The sequence below is a fragment of the Saimiri boliviensis genome, chromosome 9 (assembly GCF_048565385.1).
Source record: "Saimiri boliviensis isolate mSaiBol1 chromosome 9, mSaiBol1.pri, whole genome shotgun sequence".
Taxonomy (NCBI): Eukaryota; Metazoa; Chordata; class Mammalia; order Primates; family Cebidae; genus Saimiri; species Saimiri boliviensis.
Window position 1 is genome coordinate 79649557 of NC_133457.1, and position 15836 is coordinate 79665392.

Consider the following 15836-nt stretch of genomic DNA (forward strand, 5'->3'; position numbering starts at 1 on the left):
ACTCCCCTACAATCTTGCTGATGCTTCAGAACAAATTCACAGAGAGAGATTTGTTAAATATTAATGTTTATTGTGATACAGGCACCCGAGGTCCATAAAACCTGCTCTGTAGGCTCCTTGAAGTCCCAACTCTGGTGTCGTAGGTGCTAAGAGAACACTTTGCATGGAAAGCTCATTCAAGGCAGAGGCTACAATGGAGTCAGAATTTCAGAATCTTCATTGCAGCATCAGACAATCAGAAATCTTGCTACACCAGTGGTCTTTCACAAGAGCAGTTAAGGAACCAAGTGCCTTTGTGTGTGTGTGTGTGTGTGTGTGTGTGTGTGTGTGTGTGTGACAGAGTTTTACTCTTGTCACCCAGGCTGGAGTGCAGTAGCACAATTTTGGCTCACTGCAACCTTCGCCTCCCAGGTTCAAGTGATTCTCCTGTCTCAGCCTCCTGAGTAGCTGGGATTACAGGCATGTGCCACCACACTCAGCTAATTTTGTATTTTTAGTAGAGATGGGGTTTCTCCATGTGGGTCAGGCTGGTCTCCCGACTTCAGGTGATCCGCCCACCTTACCCTCCCAAAGTGTTGGGATTACAGGTGTGAGCCACCGCGCCTGGCCCCAAGTGCCTTTCTTTTTTCTTTTTTTTTTTTTTTTTTTTGAGACAGAGTCTTGCTCTGTTGCCAGGCTGGAGTGCAGTAGCACAATCTCGGCTCACTGCAACCTCCGCCTCCTGGGTTCAAGCGATTCTTCTGCCTCAGCCTCTCAAGTAGCTGGAACCACAGGCATGTGCCACCACACCTGGCTAACTTTTGTATTTTTAGTAGAGACGGGGTTTCACCATGTTGGCCAGGATCGTCTCGATCTCTTGACCTCGTGATCCGCCAGCCTCGGCCTCCCAAAGTGCTGGGATGACAGGCGTGAGCCACTGCACCTGGCCCCAAGTGCCTTTCTTAAGAGTATAGTCTCAAGGCCTTGCAAGAACCGAAACCCTAGTAGCTCAGGGTGGGGAGTGTCTCTGCATCTCATGGCCAGTCCACATATCGTGACTGTCATAACTCTGTTCATCCGAGTGTGGGGAGTGTCTCTCACATGTTTTAGCCAAGCTACATGTCCACCTTGATCAATGAGAGCCCATTGCTAATATTCATTATGTTTATTAGCAAGTCACTAATGAGTCAGTAAAAATACACTTCCCAAGGCCTCAGGTGTTGGCAGGTGTGCATGGCAGAGGTACCTTGGGAGAATGGGGAATCCCGATGAACCCAAGTAATGCTCACCTGTAATATCACAGTGAAGGTGCCGAAGTATAGCGGTCACTTCAGGGCACTGTAGCACAATCTCGTTAAGAGCATGAACAATTCTTTCATACCTATTTGGTGTATTCAAACAAGATCAGTGAGGTAAGAGCCAATGAATTATTAGAAAGTTTCCTGAGAAAATTCAGCCTTTTGTGATAAATGTAATTTCCATCCTTAGAGGAACAAACAAATCCTATTCACAAAACAGTCATTCTAAAAATGCATGTTTGTATTAAAGATCCTCTTGCATCCTCTCAAGGTAAATGTTAACAGTCTTTGGGAGAAAACTATTAGAATACAGATTTCAGGATTTAAGGGAAAACGATTTCTTTCTTTCAGTCTTAGAAACCCAACTCACTGATAATGAACTATAGAACAAATATAGAGTTTACTTAAATATTAAGGTTATTTGGTATGCAAATACACCCTGGCACTCCGATCTTTCTAGATCAAGGTTACTTATGCCTGGCCTTGTTGACACTTTAGGCAGGAGGATTCCTCATGTGCAGGGTTGTGGGGGGCTGCTGTCCTGTGTATTGTAGGGTATTTAGCAGCATCCCTGGTCTCTATGCAGTAGTTGCCAGTGGAAGGACCCCACCACTCAAGTGGTGATGGTTAAAAATGTCTTTAGACACTGCCAAATGTCCCCTTGGGGGCAAAATCACCCTCTGTTGGGAATTGCTGTTCTAGAACAGGTCCAATGGGCTAAGCCATTGCTTTGCTAAAATGCATCATCTTGGACCCGTCCCAAACCTGCTGAAGCAGAGTCTGCATTTCACTAAGCCCCCAGGTGGTCTGTGTGCTCATATACTCGCCAGCTTTACCCCTATGCTTCCTGGTGCCTGTGGCCAGGGATGTGTGGCTCTCATTGCAGGAAGCTGATGAAGCCTTGCTGTATAACCTGCGCCTTCAGCTGGAAGCCCAGTTTCTGCAAGATGATATCAGTGCGGCAAAGGACAGGCACAAGAAGGTAACCATGACCCCTTGAAGCCCTTCCTCTAGAAAACCCAGTTTGGGTTTGGTCAGGTAAGCCCAGGGCATTGTGGCTGAAAACGGAGACCACGAGGGTGGCCTACCTTTGTGCATTTTCCCTTGAACCAAATTTTCCTTGAACCAAATAGGGATGAATTGGTCGCTGGACAGGGCTTGATGAACCGGCCGTGCTTTGAAGAGTGGGCAGTAGTGGGTGTGTTTTGAAGGCTGTGGTGTTGGGAACTAGTATCTATATTGTACAGTATAATTTACAAAGTGATTTCATATAGATCTGTTTTCATTAAACTGCAATCCATCAACTATTTCCACGCAGAAAATACATTAAAAAGTCTGTTTTTCGCTCTTGCCTCTGAGCCGGTTAATTTCAGGAGCACATTTTTCAGGAGCTTCCTTTTCTGCAGTGCTCAGACTCCCTCCCCCAGCCTCCAGCAGTTCCTCACAGGCCTGACTCTGGGGGGCCCTGGCATAATTGAAAGATCAGATCCTGCAGCTGTTTGACCATGGGTGAGTGGCCTAACCTCTCTGAGCTGCTTTTTCACCTTCAAAATGTAAATGCAGACTCTCCTTCCCAGCAGTCGTGTGGGTGATCTAGTGGAGAAGATCCTTGGGGGCCTCAGGACTTTCCTCTCCAGGAGCTCCGTCTGGCCTCCTCCCACTGCCATCCCTGCAGCTTTGCCTGAGGACTCCTCCAAGCAGCTGGAGGCTGCTCCGCCTGCAGGCGGGGTACTGGGGAATTCCTGTCACTGGGAGCAGGGAGCACTCTCAGCTGGAACTGATGGGAGTTGGTATATAAACACCCCAGCTCCCTCTCGCCTTTGTAGAACAACTCTGAGGCTTTTGTTCTGCACTGGCACCCAAAGATCCTCACCAGGATTGAGTTCCAGATGCCCACAGTAGCGACCCTTTGGTAACAGCCCTCGCTGACTGCCGCCCCTTCCTGCCTGTCTTTCCCACTCCACCCATTATGTTTCCTGACATCATTACCCAGTCAACTGTTTGCACTCAGATCCCTCTTCCAGGGTCTGCTTCTGGGGAAACCCAAATTAAGACAATGTGGGAACACAGGTAAGCACTCAGTGAACCTCCAATTCCCTTCTTACCTCAGTGTGTACCTGTGTCAGTACACCAGGCCTGTCTGCTCCCATCAGGGTCCCTCCAGCTTTCCATCAGGTCCAGCCATTTCTCCTCCCCACCTAACTTCTTGTTTCTGCTCTACTTGATGGAATCCTGGGAGCAGTGCCTGGGAGCAGTTTTGAAGCCACTCAAAGAATTCTTCCAGGCCGTTTAGGATGATGATATGATGATGATGGTGATGGTGATGATGATGATGGTGAGGATGATGGTGATGATGATGGTGAGGATGATGGTGAGGATGATGATGGTGATGATGACGGTGAGGATGAGGGTGATGATGGTGAGGATGATGGTGGGGATAATGATGATGGTGGTGAGGATGATGGTGATGGTGAGGATGATGGTGATGGTGATGATGATGGTGAGGATGGTGAGGATGATGATAATGATGGTGAGGATGATGGTCAGGATGATGATAATGATGGTGAGGATGATGGTGAGGATGATGATGGTGGTGAGGATAATGGTGATGGTGAGGATGATGGTGATGGTGATGGTGATGGTGATGATGATGGTGAGGATGATGGTAGGGATGATGGTAGGGATGATGGTTAGGATGATGGTGATGGTGATGATGATGGTGAGGATGATGGTGAGATGATAATGATGGTGGTGAGGGTGATGGGGATGGTGAGGATAATGGTGAGGATGATGATGGTGATGATGATGACAGTGATGATGATGGTGACGATGACAGTGAGGATGACGGCTCACACTGGGAGGCCCCCTGAAGTATCTCAGCAGATCCCAAGAGCAGCATTGTGAAATAGTGCTCAGGTCAGTCTCCCTATAAGGAGAGCTCCAGGCAGTGATTTTTTGTCATTGATGTCTTAGTGGAGGGCTCTGAGGAGAAGGGTAGGAAAGGGGCAGGGCAGGGCAGGGAGCAGAGCAAGGACATGTCTTCAGTTGGAGTCCAGCTGTGGCTTTCTCACAATCCCATGGGAAGCTCTGGAGTGTGAATGTGAATTACACCACAAGGAGTCAAGAGAGTTGGTCTTTTGTACTCCCGTGCTGTAAGTAATTGGCCTGGGTTGGGGATGAGGCATGGCCACTGGGAGGAGGGAGTCTACTGCCATCCTGCAGGTTTAGAATTTGCCTGGTAGCTTTCTGGACATGATGACCATTTGTTGGCCAAGGGCTGTTTTCTGGAGAGTGCTGTGTCATCTGTCATTACTCACAGAGCTGGGGACAGGGTCACTGGCTGGTAAAGGGGGTCAGGCCTCCCTACAGATAGTTATCCCTGTTTTATAGAAGACCTTGAGTTTTGGGGGAGGTTTAAATAGCTTGCCTGAGGGCATACATAGTAAGTCTTTTAGTCCAGGCCTGATTGACCAAAGCCCCTTCTTTGAAATACTACTGGTGTTGGAAAGAGTCCTTTGTGCCCTCCAGGGCCTCTTAATTAATTTATCTTTGACATGGGGTCTCATTCTATCAGTCAGGCTGGAGTACAGTGGTGTGATCACAGCTCGCTGCACCTTCCACCCACCCCTGGGCTCAAGTGATCCTTCTACCTCAGCCTCCTAAGTAGCTGGGACCACAGGTGCACACTACAACACATAGTTATTTTTTAAAAATTTTTGTAGAAATGGGGTCCCACTATGTTGGCTAGGCTGGTCTCCAACTCCTGGGCTCAAGTCATCCACCCACCTTGGCCTCCCAAGGTGCTGGGATTACAGGTGTGAGCCACCATGTCTGGTGAGGAGATTTTTTTTCTTTTCTTCTTTTTTTTTTTTTTTTTTTTTTTGTCCCTCTGCCACCATGGGCTCTGTGAAGACAGCAGCAAAGCACCCATGTAACTGAAGAGAAATGGTGAAATAAAGCAGGCCTTAGCTTATTCATCTGCCCTGTTGTTCTTGTGAAGATTAAAGGAGACGTGAAGTGCCCTCTACATGGTGGGCCCATGTGGGCAGGCAGGCCCACCATGGCAGCACACGCGTCACTCTCTTCTACTTCCTGAACCTGGTCGTGGTCTGTCCTGTCTGTGAAGGTGGAGTGTGTGGAAGTGTCCATTCTTGTGCTCATCTAGTACTAGAAGGAAAAACGGCACAGCTCAACTTACAATGAGAATGCTTTCCCTCCCCTACAGAATCTTCTGGAAGTTCAGACCTATATCAGCATCCTACAGCAGATCATCCACACTGTTCCTCCAGCATCCATCGTGACGAGCGGGATGAGGGAGGTAAGAATTGGAACCCAAAAAGGCCAACCAGCCCTGGAGAAGCTGTATCTGGAGACTCCCAGGGGAGGGCTCACAGGTTGGACTGTGAGGGCAGCCACCGGGGGTCCACTCCCCACTCCTGCCTTGTATCCTCATCTGAAGTTTGTTCTTCTGATCTTTTACTCATACTGTAAATGCCAATGTTTAGACATGTGAGGACTTAAACTGTGTCCTTGACCATTTTCTTTGGTGTTTTCTCTTGAGAATTAGGAGCTGTTCTTTCTCGCATACTTTATAAGAAATGACCAACCTGCTTTCCAAAGCGGTGCGCCATTGTTGCACCTCCACCCGCAATGCAATGCGTGAGGGTTTCTGTGGCTCCCTGTCCTTGCCAGCACTTGGTATGTCAGCTTTTTAGTGTGTCTTTGCTCTTGTGATAGTGGTGGTTTTAATTTGCATCCCCTATTATCCTTTTGTGCCCTCATCTGCCATCCCCATAGCTTCTTTGTGGAAATAGCCGCTCAGGTCTCTGTCCCATTTAAAAAATTGGTTTGTTTCCTTGTTCTCCCTATCAATCTGATAATGAATTTCAAATGCAGAGAATCTCAGATAATTAGTGAAAATATTTTCAAGGCAGAGCTCTGCTAATGATCAGGGGAGCCTGTGGCATGGAAACTAGTGGAAAAGGATGGAGCCTTTTGAAGCCAGTTTGTAAAAACTAAAGATTTGGATATGAAACATTATTTCTGATATGATGTTCCAGATTCCTTCTTCATTTAGTTCTCTGCTCAACAGGATCATAACTTTTTTTCCTAATATGGCTTATGGAATTTCGTGGTGTACAGCATGATATATATTTATATCAGTATATACTGATGCTGAGTGAGGTGGCTCATGCCTGTAATCTCAACTACTCAGGAGGCTGAGGTGGGAGGATCACTGGAGGCTAAAGGCTCAAGGCCAGCCTGGACAACATAGCAAGACCCCATCTCCGAACAAACAAACAAAAAACAAAAACACCACAAACACTGGGAATGATGCAAATTAAAATAAAAATGTTACAGTGTCCCTTCTCCAGAGGTTTTGGTAGGCTAGTACTGTGTTTGGTGGATTGGTCAAGAAATAAGGTTCTGGGTCTTTTTGCAAGGATGACCTAGGATGGTGGCTCTCAACCCTGGTGATACCTGCAATTGCCTAGATGTATGCTCAGGCCATGCTCTGAGTCAGTGAATGGGCTTCCTGGGAGGTGGGGCCTCCCCAGCAGCAGCGTGCAGGGAAGCTGCTGCAGAACTCATGGGCTGGGGTCACTGGCTGTCTGAACTTTTTTATCTTAATTGTTTTACACAGAGCTAAAGAAATCCCCAAATTTACTTTAGGAGACACTTTTTTTTTTCTTTGAGACGGAGTCTTGCTCTGTCGCCAGGCTGGAGTGCAGTGGCACAATCTCGGCTCACTGCAACCTCCACCTCCTGGGTTCAAGTGATTCTTCTGCTTCAGCCTCCCAAGTAGCTGGGACCACAGGCACGTGCCACCACGCCTGGCTAATTTTTGTATTTTTAGTAGAGATGGGGTTTCACCATGTTGGCCAGGATGGTCTCGATCTCTTGACCTCGTGATCTGCCTGCCTTGGCCTTCCAAAGTGCTGGGATTACAGGTGTGAGCCACCACGCCCAGTCAGGAGACACTTTTGGACCCTGCAATGTATCATCTAAGAGACAGGAAAGTTATTTACTTATTTATTTTTTGCATTCATGAGGGTATTCTTGTCCGAATTGTCTACCAATTATCATTTCGGGATCCTGTTCTCCTTAGTGGATGTAACCGAGGTTGCTACAAAGGCCTAAAAAAGCTTTTCCTGAAGCTTTAATTTTCTTTGCCAGAGATCCATCTCCAGAGACATTATTTTTATTTTTCAAACCCACTTTTGTCCTGTATCTCAAAGGTGTTTTACATCCTAGCATACCTTTTGAATTGGCTCATCTATTCCCTTGTAACAAGATCCTTCTAAGTCATTAAGTAGACGGACACGGGGCTGACTTGGATGTCATTGATTAGCATCACCTGGGCTTGTGAGACCGGCAGAGCATCCAGCCCAGGCTCAGATCCACTGAGCCAGAATCTACATCTTAGCCAGATCCACAGGGACTCATGTGCATGCTTAGTATGGAGAAGCACCGATTGAGAAAGCGTCATATCTTTATGAGGCTTAGCTAAGGAATTCTACAATTGGTTTAGACTGGGGTTGTGGATCTGCACTGTGTCTACTGCCATCCTGCAGGTTTAGAATTTGCAAAGCATAGCATATTTTCAAATCTCATCCCCAGGGACCAGCCGACTCCTTATCTGCAGCTTTGAGGCAGGGAGGTGGGGACTGAGATACAGAGACTGAGAGGCACAGGGGGAGGGGGAGAGAGAAAGCGAGAAAGAGAAGAGAAGGCGGGGGGGGGAGAGAGAGAGAGAGAGAGAGAGAGAGAGAGAGAGAGAGAGAGAAGGGGGAGGGAGACAGAAAGAGATGGAGAGAAATGTATGCCTCCTTGCTCTGAGAAACACAGGAGGTGCCAGAGACCATGGAGGAGGCCCCTGCAGTGTGTCCTGAGTTCCACCTTCTCCACGTGGTCGGGGCAGAGACTGACCCATGCTTCCTGCGTGTTTGTCTTGCCCCCGCTTCCTGTGTGTCTGCGTCGTTGCTGCAGCCACTTTGTAAGGTGTTTGAAGCAGAGGCCACCTTCCATTCATGAGCTTGGACACAGGAACCCTTGGTGTAGACTTGGTGTTTGATTTTGTGGGCTTCGAGTCAATGTGCTCTGTGTCAGAACTCACAGCTCTCGAGCAGTCAGGCCTTTGTGAAACAATCTGAGTATTTTTGAATAGACTTGGAAAGGCAGGTCAGGAGACAGGCACCTGCTTGGCAGGGTGTGGAGAGGTCGGAGGATTTCCTTCCAGCCATTCTCCAGAGTGTTGCTTCCCTTTCACCCACTGGGGCTGGTGACTCCTGCTTTGTGCTGCGCTGATGTCTGAGCACAGCACGTGGCCATCGGCTCTGAGTGACCTTTATCTTCTTAGACACAGCAAATAGAGCTGAATGGGAGTGTGCATTCTAGGTTTTCCTTTTCACAGAAGGAAAAACAGAGGGTTTGAGAGTGAAATGCCTTTTTTAGAGTCTCTTAGCAGGTTCGTGGCATTGCCAGGTCTCCTGGTACTTGATCCCAGCGTTTTACACTCCCAAGGAGGCTCACACTTTGAAGACAAAGCAAAAGGCATTGATGGCTGTGCTGTGGGCCTGGCTTAGTCTTCTCAGGCTGTTATAGATGGGGGCCGACAGGCAGACATTTACTTCTTACTGTCCTGGGTGCTGGAAGTCCAGTATCAAGGTGCTGGTAGAATCAGTGTCTGGTGAGGGCTCTCTTTCTAGCTTGAAGACGGCTACCTTCTTGCTGTGTCTCACGTGACAGACACACAGGGAGTGGAGGTGGGGGCGCTAGTGTCTCTTCTTATTCTTACAAAGACACCAATCCATTAATCACATCATGAGGCCCCCATCCTCATGACCTCATCTAACCCTCATACCTTCCAAAGGTCCCACCTCCTAAAACACAGAATTCAGGGGCTTCAACACAGAATTCAGGGGACACGGACATGCCATCCACACCAGGGCCCCATACTGTCTCTGCCCTTTTCCTCTCTGACTATCCCGTGAGTCTGACTCTGGCCTTCTCTGTGTAGGAAAAGTTCCTGACGGAGCGGGAGGTGGCTGCCCTGCGGAGTCAGCTGGAAGAGGGCCGGGAAGTGCTCTCCCACCTGCAGGCGCAGAGAGTGGAACTGCAGGCCCAGGTACGCTCGAGGCTGCCCCATGTGCATTGGGGCTTCCCACATGTTTTATGGAGGCGTTACACTCAGGCACACGCACGCAGCTTGAGGAGCTGTCACATGCTGAACATATCCTGTGCTTGGAACATATCGGGGCGTTCTGAGTGGGTGACCAAGTGCCCTGCTCTGCCCTGGATTGAGGGGTTTTCCAGGACACAGGACTTGTACCCCGTAACCTGGGAGGGTCCTGAGCCAGTGGGCACAGGTGCCACACTCATTCCTAGCCCCTCAGAGGTGCCCCTCGGGACGCCTTTGAATCATGCCTTCCCCACGGAGGCTTCCGCTCTCCTAGTGTCTACCTCATGCAGTCATTTTGCACAGGTGAAGCTTGGTAAGAATAAGAAGAAATGGACATTTATTTTTTATCCTCTACTTGTTCAAATCTGCGCTTCTGTCTTTCTTCTCATGATAACGTTTCTCCTTTGGAATTTGATTACAACCCGGAAAGAGCGGTTGTGTCAGTGTTTGCCTCTAGTTAGAAACGTGTTGGTGGAAAGCTCACATTTCTACCGCTCCCCACCTAGTGGGGGAAGCTTAATTTGAAAACAGAACAGAAAAGCCCCACGCTGTCCTGTGGCCTGACTTCTTGGCGACTCCCTGGCTCATCTTCCCTGGTTCCTTCCAGTTCTCTCTCTCTCTCTCTCTCTCTCTCTCTCTCTCTCTCTCATTACCTACAGCAGGTCATTCCGTGGGGACAGTTGGGTTAAAATACAGCACCTTTGTACGGCTCTCTAGCCACATTTCCCAAACCAAAAAGGAAGTTGACATTTGGTCTGACAAGGATACGTGGGGACAGGAGAACCAAATGTGTCAGAGCCGCACTCGAGAAAGCCCGGCCATCCGGACGTTATGCGTTACTCTGTCTCTGTCCTGCCAGGGCCCACCAAATGGGAAAAAACGTGAAGCCACACCCAGATGTGGCGCTTTTTACTGCGTTCCAGTGCCCTCCACGGCTGCTGAGGATCTCATTTGGGGACCTTGGAGTTCACATCCTAATTCCCGCCCCCAGCGTGCGCCGCACAAAACTCACAGTGCGGTAGCCCTCAGGGGTTAAAGGAAAGCAAACCCGGGTCTGTGGTGGTCCCTTGGGCTGACGATCGCAGCAGGAGAAACCAAGTAACGCCCTTCGCACTCCTTCTCTCGAGACAAACCCTGGCTCAGGGACCACATGCCTCACCCAGGTGACTTGGGCACGTGTGGTTTCTTCTGAGACTCTGACAGAACAGAAGGAGGGCTGGACGTATTTGTGTACATATGTGCTCTGTGTGTGTGTGTGATATGTGTATGTGTGATATATGTGGGATGCATATGTGAAGTGAGTGGTGTGTGTGTGTTTGTGTGTCGGGTGTATGTGTGTGTGTGCTGTGTATGTGACTAGGGAAGTGGATACAAGCCCAGTCATGGTTCTAGACACCAGTGTTTTCCAAACAGCTAGTGACAACTTGTCTTTGGATGTAAAATGAACTCAGTAGAATTGATTGGCATGGAAAAGGAAGTCAACGAAATACCAGACTAAAATATAAGAAATAACAGCCGGGCGCGGTGGCTCACACCTGTAATCCCAGCACTTTGGGAGGCCGAGGCAGGCAGATCACCTGAGCTCAGGAGTTTGACACCTGCCTGGGCAACACAGTGAAACACTGTCTCCACTAAAAATACAAAGAGGTAGCTGGGCGTGGCGGTGAGCATCTGTAGTCCCAGCTACTTGAGAGGCTGAGGCAGGAGAATTGCTTGAACCTGGGAGGCAGAGGTTGCAGTGAACTGAGATCATGCCACTGCACTCCAGCCTGGGCAATAGAGTGAGACTCTGGCTCAAGAAAAGAAAGAAAGAGCCGGGCGCGGTGGCTCAAGCCTGTAATCCTAGCACTTTGGGAGGCCGAGACGGGTGGATTACGAGGTCAAGAGATTGAGACCATCCCGGTCAACATAGTGAAACCCCGTCTCTACTAAAAATACAAAAAATTAGCTGGGCATGGTGGCATGTGCCTGTAATCCCAGCTACTCAGGAGGCTGAGGCAGGAGAATTGCCTGAACCCAGGAGGCGGAGGTTGCAGTGAGCCGAGATCGCACCATTGCACTCCAGCCTGGGTAACAAGAGCAAAACTCTGTCTCAAAAAAAAAAAAAAAAAAAAGAAAGAAAGAAAGAACAGTGTATACAGCAAGCAAAAGAGAGGATTTGTTTTGTGAAGCCCTTGTTTTATCTCTCTATATCCATATGGATTTGTTGAAGTACACACACACACACACATTTATCTGCTGTGTAATGACGTGCAATGAGACATGTGGCATTTCCTGGGGCGGTGGTGATAAAGTTCAAAACCACTGCCCTAGATACTGAGAAAGAAGATGGAGCCCAGTCTAGATGGCAAATTCCAGTTCCGGGACAAAAAGAATGTTCCTCTCTATATATACATGTATGTATTTGTTGAATATAAAAATAAGAAATTTCACAGGAGATGAACCTAGTTTCTGAGAGCAAGAAACGGAATGCTGGTTGGTTGCGTGTTCCTGTCCTTAGTGGCTGCAGGAGGCCTTGCTGGCTTTTCTCGGCTGCCCTCATCTCTAAAGCAGGGTCAAGCGTCTCTTCTGTGCCACCTCCTCCACTGCCACCCTTGGCAGTCTGATGGAGACCCCTTCTCAGAAAAATGATGGTGAAGGCATAAAACAAAGTACAGATAATTTAAAGGAAACCAGGCTGGGTACGGTGGCTCATGCCTGTAATCCTAGCACTTTGGAAGGCCAAGGTGAGTGAGTTGCTTGAGTCCAGGAATTCAAGACCAGCCTGGGCCTCCTGACAATCCCATCTCTACAAAAAAACACAAAAATTAGCTGGGTGCAGAGGTTCACGCCTGTGGTTCCAGCTACTCAGGAGGCTGAGGTGGGAGGACTGCCTGAGCCTGGGGAGGTCAAGGCTGCAGTGAGCTGAGATTGAGCCACTGCACTCCAGCCTGGGCAATGGAGTGAGACGCTGTCTCCAAAAAAAAGGGGAGTGGGAAGAACTAATATTAAAACAATTATCAAAATATTACTGAATCATTTCATGTAAAATGACAGATGTGCTTATACTCGGTAGCAAGCAGTAGCGTGGGGCTGATGAAACACATCTGGGTCCATTTTCTGTTGCTGCCTTGGTGAGTCACCACCAGCAGGGGCTTCAACAGTGCGCCTTTATCATCGCAGTTGCTAGATAAGAAAGTCTGGACGGGTTCCATTGATTTCTCTGCTCTGGGTCTCAGAAGATAGAAAGAAGGATGCTGGCCAGTCTGGGCCCTTGTCTGGAGGTTCTTGGGGGAGAATTTGCTTCCAGTCTCATTCAAGTTCTTGGCGGGGGTGAGGACCCTGTTTCTTTGCCGGCTGCTGGCCAGGAGCGGCTGTCAGGGCCGCCCGTGCTCCTTGGCTTCAGGCCCCTCCACATTCAGAGCGCGAAGCCTGCCCCGAACCCTCTTCCTGCCATCTCATTGACTTTGACTTACGCGTTTTTCTGACTTCTGTGTTTAGGGCTCCTGTGATTGGGGATAATCTTGAATGAACTCCTTTTCCCAAAAATGGGTAACTGATTAAGAACCTGAATTATATCTGCAAAGTCCCTTTTGCCATGTAACATATTCACAGGGGTCGCAGCAAGAGGAAGAGGTCATGGGGGCCAAAATTCTGCCTCCTTAGCTCTGATGAAAACCCAGACGTGGCTGGGCGCTCCCGGGAGCTCCTGACTCAGTGGATCTGGGGTGTGGCTGCGTGTTGGAGTATCCCGGTGAGGATGCTGCTGCGGGTCCAGGAGCCACACTGAGAACCACAGGGTAGGGGTAGGCCCCGGGGCGGGCAGAGTGTTCCACCAGGTCCCCCTGAGTCCTAGGAGTGGGCCTCATTCCAAATGTTTGTGTCTTTGCTGCTTTTAAAGGTCCTAGTGGCTTCCCAGTGTAGCAGCTAAGCTAGAGCTGAAGGAAGATGTGGCCGCACACCTCCGGGCGAGGCCCACACTGTGGCCGAGACTCAGTGGAGGGCGGGCCACGGGAGAGCATCTGGTCGCCTGTGGCCGGTGGCAGCGGGTTCTGCCTCTGGATAGGGCGTCCGAGGCTTCCCGAACCCTCCCGCAGCAGAGGTCCTCAGGGCGAGGTCCCCGTCCCAACAGCGGCGGCACCATCTGGGACCCTGTCAGCAATGCAAATTCACGGGTACCCAGAGCACTGACCCAGGAGCTCTGGGGCGGGCCGGCGCGCCTCGTTTTCACAAGCCCTGCAGGTGGCTCTGTGCTGGGCGGAGGATGGGAGGACAGTGCTGGGCTTGGAGCTGGAAGCTCTCCTTCAAGTAAGTGCACATAGACCCCGAAGATCCCAGGAGAAAGCACTTCGGGCAGGCGGAGAGGAAACGACAGGTAATTCTGGCTCCGTAAATTGCATGGACTGAGAGTTTCTGTGACAGGGAAGTAAAGAAAGTCACTTTTTAAAATTGCGAAGTGGGAACCGCCCATGTCCCATTTCTCGTTAAAGTCACTTAGCACCATCTAGTGGTGTAGTTTGTGTAAGACAGTGTGTAATGAGTTTGGTGCGTGTGTGTGTGTGTGTGTGTGTGTGTGTGTAAAAGACCTTGCACCCAAAGGTGTCTGCGGTCCTAAGGACTGAGGTGGGAGCTCGCCTCTCCAGATGGGGTGCGCCTCAGGCTCCTACCTTCGTCCTGCCCTCAGCAGCTCACAGCCCAGTGGGGAGACGTACAAATTGGGCAATCTAACAGTCCGGATGGGAATAGCATTCACCTAGCTCTGGATGAAGTTCAGGTTGCCAAATGGCCCCACCTTGGAGGAACCCTGGGCCACCCTCTCTTCTCTTCGTCTCCTGACCCCTCCTGAGGTTTCTGGGACCTGCCCCTTTGCTCATTCCTTCTCTCCTTTCCGGGAAGTCCTTTTCCTTCCTTGGTTCCCAGGACAGGTCCTACCTCCTCTTGGCAGCCTCTTTCTCCCTCTGAGGTGCCCTGGGTGTGTCTCCTCTGCCAGACTGCAGGCTTCTGGGCAGGGTCTGTGTCTCATTCTCAGCCAGGATGGCGCCGGGTGGCACTGGACGCCGTGCTGCAGTGGGCACAGCAGGGTGGCACTGGACGCCGTGCTGCAGTGGCGCTTGTCACAGGCATCTCCGTTCCTGTTGAGCTCTGAGAAAGGGGGCTCTTACTGTTTTTCCTGAACACCCTTCCTTCTGATGAGAGCTTTAAATTGTGGCGCTATGAAAGCCGTGTCGATGTAGGTATCAGTCAAGTTTTATAATCCAGTCTTCACTTCACTGGACTCAGCAGAATCCTGCAGAGCATCTGCGGCCTGTGCAAGGTGGGAGGGCCCTGGGCCTCAGGGTCATGTGGGGGCTGGGGGCCGTGGGGACACCCAAGGCAGGAGCTCCTCCCGAAGTGCTGCAGCAGAGGACCTCTGGCCTTCAAAACATGCAGCCTTCTCCACACACACATGCACACCGAAGAGAACACCCCACCCATTCGCCTCTACCACCACCACCAAAACAACGAGTCATCACTTCATGAGATATACAAAGATTGCACTCCACTTGCAGGGTAGAACGATCACAGGTGACTTTCCTGGTCTCCCATTTCCCAGTTAGTGACGCTTTGTTTAGTTTAAAACTTTGCTAAGTGAAAACCTGCAAGGAGTGGTCTCTGTGTGGCTCACACCGACTTTCCCAAGTCTTCAGAGAGAACAGGCTGGTTGGTGCTGCCCTGTTGCTGTGCAGGCATGGGGAGTTTGCAGGGGCCCTGGAGTGTGTGTGTGTGTGTGTGTGTGTGTGTGCATGCGTGCGTGTGTGCTTGCACACTGCTTGCCTGCAGCAGGGAGGAGGCTCAGGTGGGGGGCAGGGGTGGCTCATGGTTTTAGGAGGTGTTTCAGACCTTGCAGATTTGAATCCTGCTGTGGTATTTATGGACAAGCCACTTTGCTGGTGTGCCTCAGTTTCCTCCTCTGTAAAGTGGAAATAATGGCAGCCCCCCTCCCACCCCCCAATAACATTGTTGTGAGGTTGATGAGTTGACCCAGCTTTGAACTTATCAGAATGAGCCACTACCCCAACTCTGGGCTGCGGAAGCCACATCCAAAGGGGATGGCCGCCCCAGAGCTCCTGGGTCAGGGATCTGGGGTACATTCTCTTCATATGTAATATTTTCTTTTACTCTTTATCATGGAAGATTTCAAACATAGAAAAGTGAGAGATTACAGGCACATTGGCTCATGCCTATAATCCCAGTACTTTGGGAGGCCAAGGTCGGAGGATCACTTCAGCTCAGAAGTTCAAGACTGGGCGACAGGCCGGGCGCGGTGGCTCAAGCCTGTAATCCCAGCACTTTGGGAGGCCGAGGCGGGTGGATCACGAGGTCGAGAGATCGAGACCATCCTGGTCAACAAGGTGAAA

The 15836-nt window shown here is 49.9% G+C and overlaps 1 protein-coding gene across 2 annotated transcripts in view; it reads left to right on the top strand.

The window, feature by feature from the left end:
- Positions 1-15836, top strand: part of BFSP1 (beaded filament structural protein 1) — a 39124-nt gene that overhangs the window by 13841 nt on the left and 9447 nt on the right. Inside the window, exons 3-5 of one of the 2 annotated variants that reach the window (XM_003933179.4) lie at positions 2164-2259; positions 5503-5595; positions 9298-9405. In XM_003933179.4, the coding sequence (XP_003933228.2) occupies positions 2164-2259; positions 5503-5595; positions 9298-9405 (297 nt within the window). The remainder of the gene's footprint in view (positions 1-2163; positions 2260-5502; positions 5596-9297; positions 9406-15836) is intronic. The other variant, XM_074406207.1, reaches the window with a different exon arrangement.